The 24,657-nt window shown below is 33.7% G+C and overlaps 3 protein-coding genes across 5 annotated transcripts; 2 read left to right on the forward strand and 1 right to left on the reverse strand.

Moving 5' to 3' along the window:
• Window positions 1-1,892: 1,892 nt before the first annotated feature.
• On the forward strand, window positions 1,893-3,987 carry LOC140969953 (F-box/kelch-repeat protein At3g23880-like). 2 transcript variants are annotated; one of them, XM_073431497.1, is made up of 2 exons: window positions 1,893-1,926; window positions 2,494-3,987. In XM_073431497.1, exon 2 carries the CDS (start codon window positions 2,502-2,504, stop codon window positions 3,801-3,803), a length of 1,302 nt encoding a protein of 433 aa, XP_073287598.1. In that variant the 5' UTR covers window positions 1,893-1,926; window positions 2,494-2,501; the 3' UTR covers window positions 3,804-3,987. The 2 variants fall into 2 exon arrangements, with proteins under 2 accessions (XP_073287598.1, XP_073287589.1); XM_073431488.1 differs by having other exon boundaries at window positions 1,911-1,937; window positions 2,494-3,985.
• Window positions 3,988-6,710: 2,723 nt separating this feature from the next.
• LOC140969963 (protein STICHEL-like) lies at window positions 6,711-12,314 on the reverse strand. 2 transcript variants are annotated; one of them, XM_073431514.1, is made up of 7 exons: window positions 9,842-12,314; window positions 9,005-9,224; window positions 8,365-8,916; window positions 7,549-8,254; window positions 7,131-7,212; window positions 6,943-7,013; window positions 6,711-6,804 (listed from the first exon to the last, which is right to left on the reverse strand). In XM_073431514.1, exons 1-7 carry the CDS (start codon window positions 11,930-11,932, stop codon window positions 6,792-6,794), a joined length of 3,735 nt encoding a protein of 1,244 aa, XP_073287615.1. In that variant the 5' UTR covers window positions 11,933-12,314; the 3' UTR covers window positions 6,711-6,791. The 2 variants fall into 2 exon arrangements, with proteins under 2 accessions (XP_073287615.1, XP_073287607.1); XM_073431506.1 differs by having other exon boundaries at window positions 6,791-7,013.
• Window positions 12,315-14,593: 2,279 nt separating this feature from the next.
• On the forward strand, window positions 14,594-23,862 carry LOC140969979 (uncharacterized). The gene is made up of 11 exons (XM_073431523.1): window positions 14,594-14,680; window positions 14,711-14,748; window positions 14,882-15,138; window positions 16,297-16,642; window positions 16,793-17,017; window positions 18,039-18,298; window positions 19,926-20,140; window positions 20,667-20,792; window positions 22,558-22,734; window positions 23,102-23,239; window positions 23,322-23,862. Exons 3-11 carry the CDS (start codon window positions 14,967-14,969, stop codon window positions 23,649-23,651), a joined length of 1,989 nt encoding a protein of 662 aa, XP_073287624.1. The 5' UTR covers window positions 14,594-14,680; window positions 14,711-14,748; window positions 14,882-14,966; the 3' UTR covers window positions 23,652-23,862.
• Window positions 23,863-24,657: the final 795 nt, after the last annotated feature.

The following is a 24,657-nucleotide window of genomic DNA, read 5'->3' on the forward strand; positions in this document are numbered from 1 at the left end:
TCATTTGAACTAGCGACGGTTTAATGAACTGTCGCTAATTTTGAATCAGCGACAGTTTGGGATAAAACCGTCGCTAATGTTTTTTAGCGATGGTTTTAAAAACAGTCGCAAATTTGACCTATCACAACGGATAAAAACTGTTGTCGTTGAACGGACTTTCAACAACACCTTCAATTACAGCAGTTTTAAGGAGGCTACGACAATGGATTTTATCTGTTGTCGTTTGCCGTTTTTGGTGTAGTGTCAATTAAAATAAAGACTGTTAGTTTTAACAGAGTCGATAAATTTTTTAGCTAACCATTGGCTTACATGATATCTACTCTGACATGATTGGTTATTTTCTAAAAACAATTACAGAAAACAAATAAAAAATTCAGCTCTGGTCACATTTTACCTTTCTAAAATTACTTCCCTTGAATATTAACCAAGGCTACAGTTTTCTCAAATCTTGATAGCTTCTTATTTGAGTATTATTTATAGGTTTTTTAAATCATGTCAGTATCAAATATTGTATCCAATTCAAGATAAAAATTTGTGTGATACGGTCTCACGGGTTGTATTTTGTAAGATTGATATCTTATTTGAGCCATCTATGGAAAAAATATTACTTTTTATGCTAAGAGTATTAATTTTTATTGTGAATATCGGTAGGGCTGACCTGTTTCACAGATAAAGATTCGTGAGATCGTCTCACAAGAGATCTACTCTCAATTCAAATTTAAAAATTTTCTTCAAGAGGTTACAAATTCTTACCACTTAAATCAATAAAGATGAGAGAACAAGCTTCTAGTCTAGTTTGTGTCACTCGTTGTCCCTTATCCCAATGTTAGAGTTCGAATATCCTCCTCTTTATAGTAAACAAAATCAATAAAAATGGATATCAGCTAGAAACTCATTCTTTAGTCAGTAAAAAAACTCATTCTCTAGATCATATGCATGCGTTTACGGGTCAATTGCATGCCACCTTGAAATATAGATTTTTGAATGACAGTTGTCTAGCATATATTATGAGTTTTTATTAAAATTGTTTAACTTGATATAAAAAAAGTTTGACATCCGAAATTTGAAATCAAAATATTCATAAATCCAAATGAAAACTTATATACAATCAATTTATTATTCTCTATATTGGGCATCAAAATTAGGCCTCGAATAAATAAATTAAATTATTATTGATCATCAATATTTGATTTTCAAATAGATTACCCAAAACATTATATCTTGCCAATATTTATAGTATCTATATTATATTATTAANAATTTAAACTTCAATTACATTTAGCTTAGCGGATAGAGTCTTTGTATTATAAACTTCAAGTTGTAGGTTCAACTTATACTTTTCTTTTTATTATTTATTTTTTAATTCATATATCAAAATTACTTTTTCTTTTTACTATTTATTTTTTAATTCGTATAGAAAAATTACAGTGTAGTCCCTGACTATTTTTTATAATTATATTTTGATTCTCATTTAAATATAAATCAAATGAATTATAAAAAATATTGTACAAGCAAGCAACGCGTACGTCGGTGCACTAGTATATATAATACATAAATCAATTAAATTTTTTTCCATTATTTCACGGGATAGTTTTCTAGGAAAATGTTAACCTCGCGGATTCCTTGCAATTATCTATGATTTCTTGCAACCATCCATGTATTTTGTACATGGATTTTGATTCGTTAATTAAATTTTTATTTACAGATTTTTATATCCTAGTTAAATTGTTATTCCGTCAGTTATTAAAAAAATCTTTATAAAAAAACTATTTTAAATAATTTATTTATAATATACAAAATATTATAAAAATAATTAATTTAGAGCCAGATGGTGTAATAAATTTATCCAAACCGATTAATAAAAAGAAGTTGCTGTAAGTACACAGGCTAAAGCGAAAATACAAGGGGTGGGCTTCCTCTTGCTCTGTAAGTTTACGGTACGCTGCTCTTTTTCATGTATCTTTGATTCTTTGTTCTGCAGTTTTTCGTGTATGATGTTTTCTGTGTCAATTACACGGTCAGAATTGCAAGATTGGAACTTAAAGTTGCTATTTTTCAATTTATATGGTCACAATTGCAATGTTTAATAATGTTTTTTCTGCGATTCTGAGTTGGGTTATAGTTCTATGACAAGATCAGAGAATTGGACATCAAGCTGGATCTCAAATGGGATTTTGATTATTAAAATATCCTGGGATGTTCTTGATCTTTGATGCACGAATTTTTATGGTTTTTGGGAATTTATAAAATTTTAGTGGTGTTCTTGGATTGTTGAGAAATAGTGGGATTTGCTCTGGATTTCAGTGACGCAAGAAAGAGAGATCTTTTCGACATAAACAACCTTCTCTTTTGTGTTTTGTATCTTTGCTCTTGGAAGATCGCCTTTGCATTGCCATAGCTAGCTAGCACCGAACATATCATATATATTTTAAAACTGTCCAATTTCATCGTGAAACGAATTTAATCTTCTTTCCTCCTTTGATTGCTGAACAGTTCGTTCGATGGAGATACACCGAAGCGAGAGACGTGGTAAATATCTTATGATTAGCGAAGAAAGAGGAAAGAACTATGCCGGTGAGCAGCAATGTGATGGTACTGCACCATTGATAACTAGACTAAGTGAGCCCATAGTACTCGAGTTGCCTGACCATGTATTATGCGATATTTTTTCAAGGCTTCCGTTGAAGAGTATATTTTACTGTAGTTGTGTTTGCAAGATGTTTCTACAACTAGTCAAGGATTCTTGTTTTATCGAGTTGCATCGTGCGAGATCATCTGTCTTAACAACCAATCTAATTTTTCAACACAGTCTGGGTCAGTTGAGCACTCGCCGCCTCTTTACCTTTAATCATGAGGAACCACCTTTATCCTTTTGCAACTGTGATGATCAAAACAAACATTATTGCTGTCATCATGGGCTATACACTTGGAATATCTCTGTGTTTAATTTTCATACCAGAAGACATGTTCTTGTTGGATCATGCGATGGACTGCTATGTTTGTATTTTGATTCATCACCAAAGCCTTTCTATGCTATCTGCAACCCTATTCGTCGCGAACAGATAAAGCTTCCTTGCCTGGCCATCTCAACTGCATTTAATACTTATGCAAACCATTCTGGATTTGGATATTGTCGGAAGACCAAGCAGTACAAGATTATCAGTCTCATGTGTCTTATATCCGTCGACCCTTTGACCTCTGAACAATCGAAAAGGTTGGTAGCTGATGTACATACACTTGGATCAGATTCATGGAGAAGGATTGAAAATGCCCCTTGGCCAAAACGCAAGTCGTTTGATCCTCTTCTGAATGGCTCACTTCATTGGATAACCACCAGTTGCAAACCTTGTGAGCTTATAAGTTCATTTGACTTGGCAGCAGAAACGTTCAAGTTTGTCCCACCTCCAGCTCACTTAAGTCTACAGTACATCGACAAAATCTCCAGCATCAATATCGGTGTCCTCAAGAATTGCCTTTGCATATGCTACATGTACAAGGATACTGTCTTTGAGGTCTGGTTAATGAAAGAATATGGAGTTAAAGAATCATGGACCAGACAATTCAGCATTGACATGAAGACTTATACCGAGCTATCGTTTGAGGATCTTCAACGACCAATCAAATTTTTGAACAATGGGGATCTATGGTTCATATCTGGGTCAGAATTTCTTGTTTCTTTTAGCCCTGCTAAAAGAACTTTCAAGGAACTGAGGCCAATAGGACCCGCAAAATCCGAGGTTATTACACACAATTTGAGCTTCATATCTCCAAAGGATGTTGCGGGAGCAAATGCGCAAAACTGAAGAATTTAAACTTGCTAGCCATCCAACTTTTCTGTTTTTGTGATAGAGCTGTTTCTTCCATGCCTTATGATTTCCCTGAGAACAACACAATATATTTGACAATACTGTGAATGTATTTCATGATAATGCACAAAAGGTTGTTTTTGGATGATTCTTGCTTGTAACTGTTCTGGCATCATGTGAAACCAAATTAATTATAGAGTAACATATTTGAAATTCTTGATCACAAATAAGTGATGTAGCTTAATGTAAATTGCAGAGTCTAGCAAATAATACTTGTATTTACAAAAAAATTCCTCAGATATTTTGTTGTAAATGTTGCTTCATTTTGTTAAAATAGTTATTAAGATATTTTTTTATATTTAACTTGTTTTTTGAAACACAATTTACCCAATGAATTTGTGGCTGAAAAATTGCTTAAAAGGTTTTATAATTGAATACTATTTCTTTTGAAACATAACTTAATATTATTTAAGGTTAGATCAGTTTTGCATATTAATAATTTTTTAGAACTATCTTAATTTACATATAGGCAAAAACTTGTGTGAGACGGTCTCACGGGTCGTATTTTGTGTGACGGATCTCTTATTTGGGTCATCCATGAAAAAATATTATTTTTTATGCTAAGAGTATTAATTTTTATTGTGAATATCGGTAGGGTTGACCCGTCTCACAGATAAAGATTCGTGAGACCGTCTAACAATATACCTGCTCTTAGATATATTAAAAACCAAGATGGAATCCCAAATTAATAATTAGGTGTTTTTTTTAAATAAATAAATAAATAGAGGGATTCTTTTAACAAATTACATCGGGGGATGAGGTTTTTTTCTTTAACCTAAATTGAAACCTTATGCCACTATAGCACCAAAGGTGGTGGCACTAAATAGAGGGGTTTTTAAAACGTACTTCGTATAACTTTTTTAGAGTTTTTTTTTTAAAAAAATACTTTTTAAAAGTTAAGATAAGATTTGTGATACCTTTTGAAGTACCAGTAATTTTGCACATAGTATTGATATATTTTAATTAGTATTTTTATTTTTCACAATTTAAAATAAATTGAAAAAAATATTCGTTTGAGAGTAAAATTTGAAGAGACGGTCACATATCTGTTTTCATAAAACGGGTAAATCCTAATCATGTTTATAATAAAAAATAATACTTTTTGTATAAAAAGTAATTTGTTTTCATGGGTGACCCAAATAATATATTTATCTCAAAAAATTGATCTGTAAAACTATCTAATGAGAGTTTTTTGAAATTTGAAATATATAAAATGGAGATAAAGCTTTGGATTTGGTGCAAAAAATACATTATTTTTTTGTAGTATTTGTTCAAAAGCAGAGTTTTAGCCTGTAGCTCAGAGATCAAAGATGATCTTAAAGATTTACTTTATTTGTATCTCAATATTGTGATATATATTTTATTTTTTTAAAAAATCAAATACTTTAATAATAATACCTCTATATATATTATATATGTTATATTATTAAGTGTGACACTCTTAGAGTAATTATATTAGAGGATAACAAAATATTTAATTCCATAATTATTCTTCTTACCATGCTAAAAACCTCCTTAAATTACTTTATATTTTACATATAAAAAATATAAACAAAACTTCCCTTTTAAAGCGAACAACTCTCCTAAATTGAAAATAATTTCCTGTTAATTTTTTAATATTATTTGATCAAATTAAGAATAATAATAACACATGCAACGCGTGTGCATCTTTTACTAGTATATATAATAGTCGAAGATCTTAATGATTCAATTTTGTGACATCAAATAGTTTTTACGAAAATATCTTATTAATTTAGATATGTAATGTTTTTCATATAATTTACTTATAAGTACAATATCTAATCTACTTTAAAATTTTAAAATTCATATATTATTTCTACGAAGCACATATTTAATATAATTGCATTATTATTATCTAAATAATAATTTAAAAATTACACCAAAATTTTATGAATCAACTCGATTTATTAATTATCATGATTCATATACGTAATAGTCATTATTTTATACACACATCTAGCACGCGTTGTTTGCTAGTCATATATAATCAAACTTTGTTATATTAATTGATTTTTTAAAAAATGTATCTATCCACTTAGTAAAATAATAATTTTCATTTAATAAAAAATATCATAACAAGATATTTAGTACATTGATAATTTATTCAAAATTATTATATCTCCGTCATTTTCTAAAGTTCAAATATTCACACATTCTCTCTTAAAAAATTTGCATATTAAATATAGTTGTATAATTATGACGCCAAAATAATTACAACATGATAATCACAAATCTCGCGAAAAAAATAATACATTTGGTATGTTATATATTAATATATTTACATATAATAATATAGGAAGTAAATGAAAATAAGAAATAAAAAATAAAAATAATAATGAAACTGTTTAAAATTTAAAATTGGATTGAAGAGATGCATTGCAAGAGGCTGCATCTTCCTCATTTGGAGGTGTCTTTTGGCTGTTTGTAAATCATGACAACCTTTCATAACTAATATGTTAAATTGCATCTTCATTGCATAAATATTAGTCACGTTCTTCACAGATTAATATATATATTTGGCATTCAACTTTGATAAAAATTTGAAATCTCTTGCTCTGAAAATTCGAGGGAGTGCAAACTTCGAATCATGATGATTATATGTTTTATATCCTGTAATGTTAATTCTTTGTGAACTATTTGCACTTTTTTTGGGAGGAATTAATACCTTCAAATAAATCATCAAATTTGATGTACCTAACCTATATACAAATTTCATTGTCCACTTGATTTTCCATAAATTTTTATACAACATTGGTATTAAAAAAATACTGATACATACACAGCATAAGGCTTAAACTTGTTGCTACTAATACATACACAGCATAAGGCTTAAACTTGTTGCTAGTGGTATGTTGATGCGGTGATTTAACAGCAGCAGAAAGAATAGTTTTCAAGTCCCAGCGTTCAATTCTTATTTCTATCATACAACACAGGAAAAAATTACACAAATACAGAAGCCAAATGGTTAATTTGGCATAGACAACAAAACCAAAGAATGAAAGAAAAAAGTGGAAACATAAACATTTCAATAGTCTTTTTATTTTATCTATTGTACCCTTTGTCTTTCCTCCATTTTGCACATACTCCAAACCATGAAAATCGTCGAATTCTGCGTGCCCGTGTAGCCTGGAATTGAAACATATCATATATTGAAGGATCAACACACAGAACTTAGAAACAAAAAAGAAAAGAAATGGTTAAATTTCGCAAATGCAAGTGTGAATAAGGAATGAAGCAGCCTACCTTTCCCCGTCCGAGAGGTTGGCTGCTGTTCCAACAGAACAAACCACTGAAACCGGTATTTCGTGATCCAGAATCGTATGCACTGTGTAAGGCACCAAAAAACTTTACAGAAAATCCTTTTCCAAATGACAAGTTTTGATGCATTTTACGTCAATATATCTTTATAATGCCATAAAATGAAAATAGAAGGCCTTCACAAATATCAAGGCAAAAAAAGAAAGGAAATTGCTCTATCTATGATTAAATTCTGGTGGAGAATATTTCACTCGCTCAAAAGATAACGGCATTTGAAAAAAATCCTAGGAGTAATCTAACTAAAACATCACCTTTGGAGGCACTGAAAAACTCGAAATAGTAATATGTAGACAAGCTAATAACTTGCTCGAAATAGCAATATATAGACAAGCTAATAACTTACATATTTTCTTTGCCAAAATCTCTCGCAAAGCTACTGTTATGCAACAAGCTTTGAGCAATGAAATGCTCATTGATCCTCTTAGTAGTCTGGTCCTTCTCAGATGCCATTCCATCATTCATTTTTGAAGCCGTGATTTCATAGCTAAACTCATCTTGCCAGTGCTGGGATGGCAAATTTTCTGAATTCATTAGCTTCACATGATTTTGATGAAATGAACCATCCTGAGTCAGATTATAATTCCGTTCAGCTTTCGAATGAGCCATTGACCCCGAAATGCCTGTCTCCATAGCCTGTGACAGTGCACTTTCTAATCTTGGATCACGCATGATAGATTCAATTCTCTGCATTGGAAGAAGCAGCTTGCTCTCTCTTGAAGTGCTTGATTTATCATTTCCTTTGGCAGATTCAAACTGCCTCGTTTGATTAACTTTGCACTCATTATAGATTAACTCTTCCAACTTCAAAGACTCAAAATTAAGACCAGAATTGCTTTCTGTTCTTTTCGAGCATGTTAGTTTCTTTTTCGGGGTAGTAAATATGTATTTCTTGATCTGCTTCTGACCCAAAGAATCTGGTAAAAGGATGATTTCAACCTCGACATTGTGTTGTAAAACGATTTGGAACAAATTAGCGATACTGCTTAGATAACCTTCTGCTCTGGTTTTAATAGCACTATCTTGGAATGCAACATAAGCAACAAATCCACCTGCAAACAGAAATAATATAGAACAGGAGTGCAGAAGAAAACCACTTCAAAAAGCTAATTTCTCTGGCAAACTGCGGGTCATAACGTTTTCTTTAGGTGAAAAATCTCACCTTTAAATTCAGATATGCATACAAGCTTTCCATGAGAAGAAAGCAGTTGTCTCAGAGTCTCAGAATGGCATTTCTCAATACACAGGGCCCAAATATCCATCAACACCTTTGAGTTCATGTATCTCAAAGCAGTTTTTCGATTTCCACAATCATAGTGAGAGAGAATCAATGTCTCACCATTTACGAATTGGTTGGCATTAGGATCGCCACTGGCAGCATCAAATGATATTGGATCATCGATTCTCGTTATATTCTGGTTAGCTGATGCCGAAAATGATACTTCAGAACCTGATTTTTCAGGTGCAAGTTGTTCATCAGTCTGCTTTTGGGCAGAAGATCCTCCGAACATTTTTATACGGTCCTCCTCCGATGTTTTGAAACTCTGCCGTCTACTACTGACTGAGTTGGCTTGACCGAGTGAAGGGCCAGAACTTAATTGTAACAGGGTTGCTGTGAACCACGTTGACCGTTCGGTTGATAGCCTCAGATGCTTCTCCGACTCAGAGAGAATCGTCAACACGTGCTTGAGTGTGTCTAATTCTCTTTCCGACACTGAAATTAGTAGTAAAGTTTAAAGTGCATTCTAAAATAGGAAGCATCCAGAGAACCATAAAGAAAGAATAAACAGAGGCTCACTTACAAATTCGTCCAGCGAAGAAAGAATCATTGTTCTTAGAATCAACATTCGAGCAAGTTCCAGCAATAATATCCACAATAAGAGTTGCCATCCGAGACGTTAAAACTACAGGATCATGACCCGCATTCATCAATTCTCTGGCTCTTTTCACTGTTTCAGCAGCATTTGATGTCATGGCTAATTCCAAAAGATTCAGCAATCTCTCATCAGGAACAGCCCCAATCTACAAAAAGGAAGCAGTTTACATAAATTGGTTTGATTCAATCAATTGGATCCACCTGATAAGAAATCATCTACGCCCAAGTGCATTTGCTTGCCTTCTGAGTTCTTCAACTCGGACATTAATTGAACAGTTTCCTTTCACAATGCAGTACCATAATATATTATTAAAGATATAGGGGGCAAAGCCAAAAACAATAGTTCGTGGCTGTGATGTAACTCCCTAATAGATAAGCACCTCATTTCAATTGTTATGCCAATAGAGCAAATATTACTTCCTAACAATCTGCCCTCGATAGTCCTCCAAATTACAACTCATGTGAATGAAACATGTGGTCTCTCTGATATCAGTTATAGGATTGAGTGTTTACTGCTCAACAAAAGTTATGTCTAGTGATAGTAATCCAACTAAAATCTTTTGAACCTTGTAACAGCTTTAGCACCATGTTTAGATTGATATGCAAGTAAGGAGAATTATAGCTTCCCACAACTAATGTATATGTGCGATACAAAACCATTCAGGGTGCAAGCATTAAAAAACTGTGAAGTATCACAGTGATCAGAGGAATAACACTACAATTATCGATTGGATTTTAAGAAGAAATGTGAACGAAAACTCACAAGTTTGTTCACCATGGACGTGGTGATTCTTTTCCCAAACAGGGTCAGCTGATCTAACATAGTTTCTGCAACTTGTGGCGAACCATCTGCATTTGAAGCAATCAACTCTAATGCATCTGATTCAACATATAAGTTCTCATCATCAACAATTTTCCTGAGTCGAGCAATTATGTTGCAAATGCTAACTTTGTTAAAAGTAATTATTTGACATCGAGACAACATAGTATGATGCACATTATCAATATCAGTCGTTATGAGTATGAAAACTACACGCTGCAGGAGTTTCTCGAGGAGTCGAAGTAGTGACAGCCATGTCTTTGAAGGCAATAGGTGACACTCGTCCACAACATAAACCTTGTACTTAAGAAGAGTAGATTGTGTTTCCCTCAGAAGGTTTCTCAAAAGATTTTCAATTGTTTCAATTCCTTTCTTATCAGAACCATCAACTTCAATGATGTCACAGACCTTGCCAGATATCAAATCGACACATTCTCTACAGACCCCACAAGGCTTCGGATCTTTAGTGGCAAGGCAATTCAGAGCAGCAGCAAAAATTCTTGCAGATGAACTTTTTCCAATTCCGTGTGGACCTTGAAAAAGATAAAGGGGGGCGATTCTTCCTCTTGAAATTGCACTCTTGAGGGACTGAACAACTATGTTCTGCCCAATCAAGTCCTCAAAAAGCATCGGCCTATATTTGTGACTGAGATTTATGACAGTTTGAGGAGATTCTTTCCTTAGAATTCCCGAATTAGGTGCCACTAACTCGAACCTGTCTCGAATTCTAAAACTTGAAGACTGCCTTTTTCCATCCAATCTGCTCAAAGCCTCCAAATCAAGCTCCCCAAAATTTGACGAGGACTCGTGATCATTGTGCTCATTTCCAAAAGATGATCCTCCTCTATCGTCACCGCTATTGGTGAGAAGGGATAGGACATTTTTAGCTGTTGTCCGAGAAGCCAGTCTCCTCTTGTTGGAAGCCACAGATGTCCTGTGACGTCTTCTTTGATCACTCCTTTGACTTCCACACAAAATGCTGCCTCGTTTTCTCCTTAAAGTTTCAGAAAGAGATGAAGAATAGCTACTCCCATATCCTACTCTAGATTTCCTTGTTAACTTTTTCGACCAATAAAAAGGAATCCCACACCTCTGTTGGACGGAAAAATCCACTTGATCGTTTGCTGCATCATCTCCCATGGTTGGATTGTGGGCCATGATAGCACTTGAATCTTTAAAGCCATAATCATTATAGGAACTCGTGGACAATGTTGGAGTACTATGTGAAGCGGAATCTTCCTCTTTCCTATGAATTTGTCTCATCGAAGAACGAGCTTGGAAGGAATTACATTCATCCTCTGTATCATCAGAATGATAAACCAAACTGACCAAACCATCCCTCTTTACACCTGCATCAGTCAAATTTTCTACCATGTTCTTGACACAACACCTACTCAATAGTATCTGTTTCTGCAATTTATCATTAGAACGAAGCAAACTGTTATTAGAATGATTACTTCTCTTCGATTCCTTAATTGTATGTCGAACGACAGGAACAAGACCGGTATCTTTACACTTGAAAATTGAAGAATCACACCCATCACTCAAATATGCACAACTCTTGGAATCATTTCCCAAAAGTTTCCTTTCGCGATTTGAGTATCCCAAATCAACACTCTCCTCATGACTCGAATGCCGCCTTTCATCATTCCCATTCTCAGCGTCACCATCCTTTTCACTCTCGGATTTCGAGCTCCAATTGTACAAAAACACCTTCCTTTCTTTCTCTTTCACATTCACATTGCCTCTATTAACATAATTATCACAACCACCGCAATTGGTATTGCTTTCCACATGCAGTGGGGTTTGCAAGAACTGTACGGAGGGATCAGGAATAGCACTAGCATCATCGTCGCCCTTCTTGTAGTGATGCACATAATGGTTCTTGCCGAGGGACCTCGCAGAACTCATCGGAGAACGCCAAGACGAGGATGTCCCGGGGTCCCGCGACGCTCGAGCTCCCTTTCGAATTTGAGTCAATTCTTTCTTCAAAGTCAGTCTACCTGGATCAATCCCACCACCACCCCCCACCATTCCTCCTATCAAGGCACTATTTTGACAACGCCAACCACTTCACCACCACCAGAGAGTGGAAACAAATAACAAGAAGCACATTTACATACGTAAATGCACGTGAAAATTCAAAACAAGGTGTCAAAAACCAAGAAAATGTGTCTTTTTGCACAAAGAGGAGAGGGGATTAGATAGATCTCACAGGTTTTAATTCCTTTCTTTATGAATTTTTTTCTCAACAACCATTTAATAAGGGGTGGTCTGAAATTAAGAATGTACAGCTAGTGAGGTATAAGTAGACAAGCAGGAGAAGGAAAACAACTTGTAGTGTCTGATTTTAAATGTTGTAAAAGAAAAATGAACACGGAAGAAGATGAACAACTGCATGTATGTATGTAGGTAGGTAACAAATATTTTATTTTTCATTTTGTTTGTTTGTTTGGAAGCAAACCAAATCCACATTGTTTGTCTTTATTTATTTTCAAGAAATCGAAGAGAATGAGAAGGCATTTCCTCCTATTAGGATAGCGTGGGTCCTGCCAAGAAAGAACAGATTTTGATGCTCCAAAGACTGTCTTGTCCAAGTTCCACGTTTAACAAGTTCTTGTAGATTATCTTATCTAAGTTCATAAAATAATCTAGTTATATTCAATATATTTTTTGATTATTTAGTTATATGAAATATGTATAGTTATATTCAATATATTTTTTGATTACTTAGTTATCTGAAATATGTAAATCAAGTAAGAGAATGTAAAATTATTTTATTTAAATACATAAAATAATTTAATTATGGTCAATATACTTCATTAAGATGAATATAATATACATTTCATATTTAAAAGAATGAAAATCAACAATATTATATATATTAAGATGATAGATATATTGAGATTTATTTACCAAAATGAATATCATCAAGTTTCGTCAAATCTCTTCTTTCTTTATGATGGTTAAAACATCTATAAATAGTGGCGTTTGAAATCTCTAAGCACACACAAAAAATTACACTACACCATCAATTGTGAGGTTTTGAGTGCTTAGAAGACTATCAAACAATTAGAAGAAATTCAAAGAGGTGTTGAAGTCGTTCTTCATACTCAATGGCTGAAGATAACATTCGATCTATTTTTTCCGCATTCAGTATTATGTCACTATATTTAAACATGAATAAATCCTTATAGTTTTATCTTGTCTATTTTCAAAAATGCGACTATTTTGATGGTTCGACAACGACTATTACATATCCGTCCTTGTTTTATAAGAATTATTGAGCTTATGTTATATATAAGTAATATCTTTATTTTAAGGAGATGTGTTTTTTTCCTTCTCAAAATCCATGCGAATGAAGATGGGGGTTTAAATTTGGTAAATAATATATCAGCAAACTTATTTGAATAGGGTATGTGTTTAATTAGTATTCTTTCCGTTTGAACCAAATACCCATTTTCTTTCATTTATTATTTAGAGTTTTGTGCCAATTTTATACCAAATGGAAGCCTGGAAAAAATTATTAACAAATAAAAAGTCACTCTGGACACGAATAAATAGTAATAAATGTAAATAAATAACAGCATTAATTTTTGATCCAATGCATAAGAATTAGTCACTCTCGCGTGGTGGGATGGCAAATCGAGATCGAGNAAAAGTAATACTTTTTCATGGATTACCCAAATAAGAGATCCGTCTCTCAAATATGATTCGTGAGACCGTCTCACACAAGTTTTTGTCCTGCTAGTAATTTCACTCTGCTAAAATTTCAAATATCATTACTTTTTTTACAAAAGTATTTAAATTTTGGGATATTCATGTTAGATTGATGAAAAAATTTGTAATGTAAAACATAAACATCTTCCGATAGAAGATATGTCTAAATTGGATATTAGGTGATAACGAAAAAATCCAACTCGTGTAATAAAAAAATGATTGTCAAATATTTGTAACACGACTAAGTCACTAAAATCATAACGACATTTTTTTTCAATCTTCTACTTAGTTCTATAGAAATTTTGATATGAATTCTGTTATTCTATTTATATTTGAATTCCGACATTCTGTTTGCATGTGTATTTACTGTTTATTGTTATAAAAGTTTTTGTCGATACTTTTGAGGTCAATTTAGCGACTAGATGGAGTAGTATATTGAATAATTTGTTCTTAGACAATGATCCAAATGATAAAGCTGAATGCATAAAATATGTGAGGAGATCGTCAAACAAGAGAACAATTCGAGATCTCAATTCATATATGTAATTATTTTCTTTTGTATGCTTGAATTTACATATTGGGTATATGATATTTTAAACAAAATTTCTATTTGTAAATTAAAGAAAGTAGAATGGATTCATATAAAAAGGCTTACGCGGGTCACATTGCAAATTATGCAAACATTCTTCTCTGAAACTGTTGTAAAAAAGATCTGTTACTTTTATTTTTCAAAATAACTTATCCTTATACCACTTTAATTTTTTTAAAAGAACATAATAAAATAAAATTTATGTAAAATTTAATATATTACTAATCATACTTTATGCAATTATTCGTCTCATATATTAGATTTGCCCCATTAGTTATTCAATATACAAGTTATTAAGTGGTTTTAAAGATTAAGATAAAGCAGTAAATAATCTAAATATATATATTTACTGCATAGTTACCAGTATTTTTTTTACATATACGTTACACTAATTTTCCGTCTTTTAAAACCCTAAATCCCAAATTCCCGACTTTCCCACCTCGTCGCCACCACAACCTCTGCCGGCGTCTCCACCGCAGCCGCAGCCGCAGCCGCAGCCGCAGCCGCTATCCTCACAAGCACTCCCAAGTTTTAATCAAAGGTTAGTTTTGATAGCATATGTGTATGAAGTTTGATTTTTTTTTTTCCCATACAACCCCATAAACACGTAGTTGTAGGCTTGTAGAGCTCTATGTATCTTGTCAATTCTTATCATGCATCTTTCTGTCCTACAGGTGGTAAATCGGCATCAAAAGTGATACAAGGAACACCTCATCCCCGTGAAAGCTATGGCAGCGTCTTTAAAGTTTTAGGGTGGGAATGTGTCCATCATGGTTTAAGGCTATTTCTGCTCGCAGAAGCCATCTTTGCCTTGTTAGTTTAGTGTCAAGACTGGGACGCACACAATATTTTATAAACAACCCAATATCTGAAGTTTTTAGAAATAGTGAGAGGACCCCTTTAAATGCTAGATGTGGAATAATTTACAACGGTAATTGCTGCTCACAATTCGTTTCTTTTATCTCACTCAAAGAAACGCATTGCATTTGATTTGATTGTCAGTCGTGTACCTGCTCACAATTTGTTTCTTGTATCTCACTCAAAGAAACGCATTGCATTTGATTGTCAGTCGTGTATATGCATGTATGGTGTTGGACTTATATTTGGAATGCAATCAATTTGAAATGTCATGCCACCAAAAGGTAGTGTATGATTTGGCTGAATTTGGTTCTACGGGGAATCATAACAAGAATGCTGCTGTCATTGCTGAGAAGATTGCATCGAGACTCGATGGTTTTGGGACCTTTTGCTAATCAATTAAATATTTCCTTGAACACTTTTTTTGGCCACAGTTTTCTGAACCAAGAGAAAATGGACAAAAAAGAGGAAGAGAAAAGATTGAAGAGGACGAGTTTAGGTTATATGGATGTGAACTGTGTTCCTGTTCTTCAAATCCGATGTCATTTATTTAAAGAAAAGAAAACCTAGAAAAAAGGAGAATGGTTATAAAAAACAATTGTTATCCACCTTTCCATTGATTCTTATACAATCATCGGACTTAGATGCACAAGGCCTAGGAGATTTATAGGAGCTATGTAAAGAAAATATCCCGTAGTGTTATTTGTTTGGTCATTTGCTATGATATTCACCTTGAGGACAAGTTGATCCTCAAGGTGATGGGATCGATAGGAATAGTAGTTAAAAAGTTCTCTCTCAATTATAAATAACCTCCAGTAATGCAACATGAAATTAGAATGACTATTGAGGATTTTCTTTCTTTATCCCATTTTTAATCTCTTCTTAACATTCTTTGTGGCTTGCCAGAGCTTCCTTAGATCAAATTGAGAAAATTATAGATGAGATTGTTAGGAACATATCAAGTTCACTTTCTCTAACTAAGAACTGCTTTGCCTCTTGATTCATTGTTTTTTTACATGTTTGAATATATTTTTATACACGCGACTGAAAATATTTGTGGAATAAGCATCCAAATCATGTGCTGCCCATATTTTTCTGGAATAGAGTTTAAACCATGTCTCATCTGTATGTGTTAATGATATGTTTGTAACCTCTATTTTGAGGTGTTTGATATTTTGATTTTTGTTATATATTTCGGAATCGTTGATTTTTAGATTGGTATTGAATGCAGTGACAAGAAATGGCATTGGAGTAACAAGTTTGGGGTTTAGTTGTGGAAGACCACCCCTTGTATCTCATACTTCTTTTAGGAGGCATGTAGCCAATTATTGTACATTGCTAGAAGATGAAACCCCAAATGAATTGTTGGGTTCTTCTTTGTCGTTATCCTCTGTTAATGCTAGCAGAAAATTGGAGAAGCTTGAGTTCTTTGATTATTGTAATGATTGCGTTGATGAGCCAAATGCTAAACCTAGGTTTCTAGGATCAGTTGATTTCACCAAAATTCATATTGACAAGCTTCCCAATGTCATACTCATTGGGCGCCCCAATGTTGGAAAATCGGCATTATTTAATCGGTTAGTTTTTCTATATAGTTGCATTTGATAAAATGAAGTCAAGAGAACATCTAAAATTCACATATGGTTGATTTTTTGAGACGGTACAACTTCTTTTAGTCTTTGACGTATAATCGATCTGTAGTTTAAGTTGGCTTCTTGTATGTGTAGTTTGATTCGGAGGAGGGAGGCTCTTGTATACAACACTCCTAATGACCATGTTACACGCGACATACGAGATGGTGTTGCTAAATTGGGGGATTTGCGATTTTGTGTTTTGGATTCAGCTGGCTTGGAGGCGGAGGCTTCTTCAGGTTCTGTTCTTGGCCGAACTGCGACAATGACTGGAAATATTCTGGAAAGGGCCCAATTTGCACTCTTTATGATAGATGCCAGGTTGATCTTGTTCACGAGTTTTAGTATATTATTTCTACCAATTCCTTTTCTACCCAGTACACATATATCTAAGTAATCTTCTTATAAAGTTGGCATCTGTTTCATTATGTTGCTTTTTCTATTTGAAATGCTAAGTAAAACTTTATATTGTGATAAGGTAGAGAGTGCAGCCAAATGGTTATTAACTGAGTGGATGTTCACAAGGATCTCTCTTAAAAACAAATGTCTTTACTGTATTTTATTCAAAAGTTTATATCTAATAATATAGAATGATAAAAAAAATTAGGCTCCTTTTTAAAATATGATAATTTGCTGCTTTGTAATTTAGTTCATGCAAAATTCAACATGCATTTTACATCCCATATCTGTAGGGTTGTGACGATATTTTTATTTATTTATTTGAATTTCAAATTAATCATGTAATTATTTACTAATAATTGATTGTAGTCTTGTATCTATTCAAACTAGTCATTTAACTGTTCTCTTTTAATCGATTTTAGCCTTTTGTCTGTTCATATATCAAAATTTACCCGATAACTATGATCGGTAGTTGACTTTAGATCTTTTTTTATTCCAAAATAGTAATTTTTATCCTCAATTCAATTAAAGTACTCGTTATATGCTTCAATTTCTTGATTAGTATTTCAATACATGTCTCACTTCTATTGTTACACATTAATAAAATTCCACTTATTCCTGGAATCATAACCATTTTGAAAAGTACATGCTTTTTGAACATGACTATTTTAGTATTTTTTTAGGTTTAAAGTGGGCTTTTGTGTTTTGTTGTTGTTATTATTCACACACACATGTGCATGTATATGCCAACGTACAAGAGAAACATGTTGATACCCTATCACAACCCACAGTCCTAGTCATACAGGACATAAAATGAGTTTTTGCCTTTATTAAATGCTTCAGTTACTTTACGAAACAGAGACAAATTGAATACTTTTTGTGCATTGCCTTTCACTTCCTCCCTCATGAAAAAATTAACTTTTCAAATTTATATTAAGTCTAGAGATGGAGTACAGCCCATGGATTTGGATGTTGGAAAGTGGTTAAGAAAACATGCTAGAGGGCTTAAGATCATTGTGGTCATGAACAAAGCTGAGTTGCTTGATGAAATTACTGGCTCTCTTGCTTCTGCTGCTGGTGAAGCTTACAGACTCGGGTTTGGGGAACCCATCGCTTTATCTGCTGAAACTGGACTGGGAATGGCAGAGCTATGTAGTGCTTTGAGGCCATTGCTTGAGGACTATGTTCTCCACTCCATAACTGGTAATTGTTTAATCAGTTTCCGGGCCTTGCATCTAAAAGCAAGATCTGTGTAGTATAATTGTTTATGTCGATAGATTGAAATGAATTTCTCCGTTTTAAATTTTTTATTTTCGTTTATTGCTTTCTTTCCTTGTCTAATTTACCAGATATGGCTGCATTTGTGCTTGTTAGCACGCTACAAATTTATACATTTCCTAATTCTAGCCTTCGGACGTTTAAGGAACTTTTTCATGTGATTGAAGGGATCTGCAGCCAATCTTTCTGGTTATTAACAATCGTCTTACATCATACAACATTTATTGAAGTGGGTATAATTTATATTGATATTTTTTTGGTATTTGTAAACCTTAATTAACGATAATCTTTGATAAGGACTATCCCTTTAAACTTCTGTTTTTTACTGATCCGAATTCCGAAACATAGACAGCTGTTATCTAAAAACAGCATATAGGATATTCTTCTTTCAGTCGCACTATGTTTGTCCAGCTACCAGTTGAGTTTGCTCTTTGTGGCTGGCTTTTTAGATCCTCCAGTGAACTAGGTCGAACGTCCAAGCATCTTCCTCCAAAACTACTATCAGAAATTTTTAAGATGTTGTTGATCAAATAGTGGAAAGTTTAGAATACGAGAGTTGTTCTTCAGTGTTAGGTCCAAGAGACAATAGCAGTCTTTATTTTAACAAAAAATCTTGTTATTTATGTTCCAAGAATAGAGCATTTTCAACATAGACAAATTACTCATGCAGCATATTTTATCAAGTATATCTCTTTGCTTGATTATCCAAACAACAGGTATCAAGTATATCTCTTTGCTTGATTATCCAAACAACAGGTATGGTATGTTAAACGAAAAGAGTGTGACACTAAATGTCTAAGATGAAGGATCCTCTGAAGTTGGAGGAAATATGGAATGCAATACCTAGTAAGTTTTACTGGTATTGGAGTTACAGTGCATTTTCAGAAGATCAAGAAAGAAAACACAGTGCATTTTCAGAAGATCAAGAAAGAAAACACTCGCCATCTAATAATTGGAGGAGTTGCATCTCATGTAGATGATTAGATAACTTGAAGAAATTTGGAGAACTTGAAGCTTTCGAAGTTGTTACTGTTAATTTATTTGTCAAATGGTAACTCAAATGTATGGAAGGAACGTGCCATGACTGTGCTTTCTAGTTGACTGTATCTAATCGTTTCTTAGTGTTTAGCGCCTATTTAACATGTGCTGTACTGGGATTAAAAGATTCTATCGCAATTCACATACTAGAGCAAATGAAAATGGCTCTGGTATATCTTCTGTTATGAATGCCTTTGCACTAATGTGGTATTATTCAAATATATGATGAGTGTGGATGTTACTTGCATGTTTATTGACATGTTTTTGGATTTGTTTTTTTTTTTTTGCTTTTTTCATTTTGGAAATAATGTGTAGTAAATGGGTTATTCAAATTTTAAAAAAACAAATGGAACTTCCATTGCTAATAAATTCTTGAAACGATTGCCCAGTCTGCTGGCTTGTTTTGTTGTGACAAAGAATAACTCAACCTGTTGAATAAATTATCTGTTGCTTAAATGTTTGAATCAGTTGAAGTTTGTCATTAACATTAAGTGTGTTATGTTTCCATTTCCAGAAGAAGAAATATATGACACTGGCTCTTCAGAAAATGAGGATGTTCATTCTAAGCTTCCAATGCAGTTGGCAATTGTAGGGAGACCAAATGTCGGGAAATCAACTCTGCTGAATGCAATATTACAGGAAAATCGTGTTTTAGTTGGACCAGAAGCTGGTTTGACCAGAGATTCAGTACGGGTTCAATTTCAGCATGAAGGGAGAAACATATTCCTTGTGAGCCTCAAATTTCTTACTCTTGTTGTTTACTAGACCCATGAAAGAGGTAACATCTTATTTTATGCCATGGAAAAGCACAATGTTTTCGTCTTCAATTGCAGTGATTGCCTTTGCCCAATATACCAAGTTTACTGCTACATTCATTTCCACTTATTGATATTATCTTTGCAAGCTTATAGTTTCAAGTATGCCGGACATTTGATACATTGATGTTTCATTTTAACGAACCTGACTATTGTTTCTTTCTTATGGCTGGTCATATGTGCACTATTGTATTGGGTACTATTCTCCATGTAGTGAGTGATTCAGCAGTCTCTTCTCTAATGCAATCAATTTTGTGGGATTAATGCTTGCGACAATTATTTTATTCTCTAACATGCATGTGTTCTTGTGATATGGTGTGGAGAATATGCGCTGTTCACACTGTCTTTGTTTCGCGAAAATTAATATTTGTCTCAAGTCTTGATTACTTAAACATTAGGATTCCAGAGTTTTCTCTGTTTAATGAATTTATTTGGTTCAGGTTGACACTGCAGGTTGGTTGGGGCGGACCAGACAGGAGAGAGGACCATCATCCTTAAGCATTGTGCAGTCAAGGAAACATCTGATGAGAGCCCATGTGGTTGCCTTGGTTCTGGATGCTGAAGAGGTTTGTCAGTTTGTAACATTCAGTTGGCATTTGTCGGTCTGTCTTATTTGACTATATGGTTCTTTTCTTCACTTTCACTCACTTCCGGTCCCGCTGCAACCTACTTAGAGCAGCATTATGGTTTTATGGAGACATGATTTTAATTTGAGGGATGAAAATATCGTTATAGAAATTGTTTTTGTTTGTTTAAAGCATGAAATTAATGGGAAATAGTAAAATACACCCTCTGAAACCTCTGAAATGCATCATTGCTGGTGTATTTCAATGAGGGGTTGTTCGATTACATAAATTTTATTCTAAGCAACAAATTATTTGGCCGACCTTCAAGAGTGCAGTAAATTTGCATACTTGAATCATATCGAGCAACCATTTGAAAGAAGCATACTCAATGGTCCGATGTGGTCTCATAAAATCTTAGTTCTCTGTATTGCTCGCTTCTTTATGCATGTACTTGTATTATTAATTAAGAGCCACCTACAGTAACTATTTTTGCGCTCTTTGGTATGGCACTTGTGTTTTCTAAAACTCTTCCCTATTGTATAACAGTGTATTAATCTCTTTATACTTCCTTTTTATTTCTAAAAGATTATTGTTATTGGCACTCTATTTTATTTATACAAACTTCACTCCGTAAATAAAATTATTTCATTTTTTTATAAATTGGAGTGAGAGTGGTACAAACTGGAACGCAAATAATGATGGCTTTTTTAAAATACTAAAATTTCTTATGATGGTCTCTCTAACAATTCTACCAAACATTAAAATGTTTATTATATTAATGAGTTAATTTTTCTATGTTCTTTTTGTTAAAACGACCTTTACTTTAACAATAATATAATGCTATAAAATTTTATATTCAATAATATCAACATATACTGCAAATAATTAATTTAAAAACACAATATTTATTTGCATGTGGCGTGTGTTGTTTTTAAATCAGATTAGAGAGACCTAGTACTTTTGATTTTTTAATATATAACTAACTTGGGTTGCTCATTGAAGCAACTGCCATAAAAAAGTGATCTGTGTTAAACTTTCTTTTTGATGGTTGACTGTCGGATTCTTGTTTGGTATGTCAGATTAAGGAAACTTAACAGATTAGTTAAATCCTTTTTCACTTGGGAAATTTGCGGAACCAGTTCTTTTGCATGGCTGTCGGTGGCTCTCATGTGTATTCGTATATGACAAGTGATCTTTTCTTTCTGTGTGCACATATTCTTGTTAATTAGCGAATTCAAACTAATAATAATGATTATGATGGGTGCAAAATAGTTATGCAGTCTCACCCCCACCCTTGGAATCCCTTAGATATGATGCAGAATGGATCTTTTTCCAATTCTTCATTAAGGAGCATATCTATGCTGTAGAATACTTCATTCCGAGGTTTGTGCTTATTTAAACTCAAGATTACATTTTGGTTTTAAGTATTTGACTAATGCTTAAACTTCCACCAAATCATTGTAAAAGAATAATTGATGTGTCACAAAGTTCAGTTCACTTTATATTCCTGCTGGTAGATTAATTGTTTTTGACATCTTAAATTATTCAAGGTTGTGAATCTGAAGTTCTTATCTTTCCGTTTATGCTTCCACTTATTGATTGCATAAACAATTTGTCCCTTAACTTTTTACTTTTTAGTTGTTCGTAGTCCTTTAATTTCATGCGTTACATTGAGTGAGGCGGATAAGTTGTACCATGAATGAGCTTTTTGAACTGTGATCGTACATGTGACGTGTTATTATCCTTTTAGCTTTTTGCTGATTAGATTGCAAGTGGTAGACGAAGCATGAAGCATAGTGAAGTAGTTATAGCAAGACGAGCAGTGGAAGAAGGGCGTGGTTTGGTAGTTGTTGTTAACAAGATGGATCTTTTGAAAGGGAAACGGAATTATGAGAGCCTCATCAATGCTGTGCCTGAAGAAATTCAATCGCTTATACCACAGGTCTCTCGCTATTCAGTGTAGCAAAAAGTATTAACAATATTCTCCTAGCTCGTTACTCATGGAGAGTTTAAACATTAAGATCAGAGGTTTTGAAAGTTTTCCTGTTTCTTTTAATGCTATCATCAAGTACTTTAGAATCCCAATGAAATTTCCAAAATTTTGCAGAGGTATTATGCTGCGCCCCTTGTTACTTGAATTTTTTTAGCAACTCAATTTAATTTTACGTTATGATCTATTCTTTAATAGTGTGCGAGACTATACCTCCTTGGAAGATCACAAGGACAGGAAATCACTGAATTGTCATATATTTGATTATTGTTATATTTGAATTATCATCATTGCATAATGGAAGTTATTCGGCATGCAGGCGAGTGGGATACCTGTGGTATTTGTTTCTGCACTTGAGGGAAAAGGTAGAATTGCTGTTATGCGCCAGGTCGTTGAGACATACGAGAAATGGTGTCTCAGATTGCCAACTGCTCGCCTTAACCGCTGGCTACGCAAGGTTTTACTAAATTCTCCCATTCATTTGCATCGCTATAATCAGGACACAAACTTTATCATATATATTTGGGATTCATGGGTAGGTTATGAGTCGGCATTCTTGGAAAGACAATTCGTCCCAACCGAAGATAAAGTATTTCACTCAGGTGAAGGCTCGGCCGCCTACTTTTGTAGCATTTATGAGTGGGAAGATTCAATTATCAGATACAGAGATGAGATTCTTGACCAAATCACTCAAGGAAGACTTCGATTTGGGTGGAATTCCAGTCCGTATAATGCAACGAAGTGTGGCGAGAAACTCAGGAAGTAGAAGCATTATCAGCAAGAATACACAAAACTCTGGAAGAGTGACAGAGAGAATCATGTCTGACAAAAGAAGTACCGTTGATTCAAAAAACAAAGTTTTTGCATGACAACGCTGCTTTGCCCGAGGCAAGATAGAGAGACATTGGTACAAGTTGTAAAGTTTCATTTTTTAATGCTTTCTGCTTCTTTTAGCCCAACTCTTACGCATTTTGGAGCATTTATTCAATCTTTTTCTTCCCTTTCCATGTTCTGTATCTGTACGTCAATTGATAAAACTTTATTTTATCCCAACTCAATTGGATACTTTCCTTTGCACTATTTTAGATTTCCTGGATTTCTTTTACTACTCAGGCATGATAAATTTTTGAAATTCAGAGTCTAAAAGAATGTCGAAGGGCTCAATTGCGGCTCGAAGTTAAATGAGTTCAAGTTGGCGCTCATTTGTAGTAGCACCTCAGACTTTTTTGTTAAGCTCCTGATGCTGATCCTCCCGGTGCTGATAGGAGTTTGAGTCCGCTTAGAATTAAATATATATTTGTGTCTTATTTAACGTAAAAATAATATTTTTTTTATGTTTTATGAAAAATAAAAAAATAAACGTTAAAAAAGTTTTTGCTTAGTCCTCTTCACGAATTTGGCAAAAATTAAACAATCTATCGAAGAAATGCATTAGATCGAGGTTATGCTGTGAAACATCGATGGCTAGACTGAGCATCTGATAGGTAATGGGCTTTGATTGGACGTTATATATGATATCGTTTTAGCATTTGTAAGCCTGCAATGTTCAAGAACGGAATTTGTGTGCTGAACACATTTCTGGACCAAAATATCACAATATCATGACCCGTACAAAACTGTCATAAAATATAAACTAATATTTCCCCTTTACCACGAATCTTGTCTTAAATTGGGAAGCAAAATTTATAGTGCTAAGGGTACAAAGACTCTTCTCTCAAAACAGTTCCAATTGCTATGTTTAGTTCTCTGAATGAGGTTAGAAGCAAATGTTTTATGAATAGTGAGGGAAGAGGGAACAAATAGATTGATGAACAACCTTGTGATAGTACTGCAACGGTGATAAGTAGACTAAGTTTGCCTATATATGAGTTGTCG

The sequence above is a fragment of the Primulina huaijiensis genome, chromosome 2 (assembly GCF_012295235.1).
Source record: "Primulina huaijiensis isolate GDHJ02 chromosome 2, ASM1229523v2, whole genome shotgun sequence".
Lineage (NCBI taxonomy): Eukaryota > Viridiplantae > Streptophyta > Magnoliopsida > Lamiales > Gesneriaceae > Primulina > Primulina huaijiensis.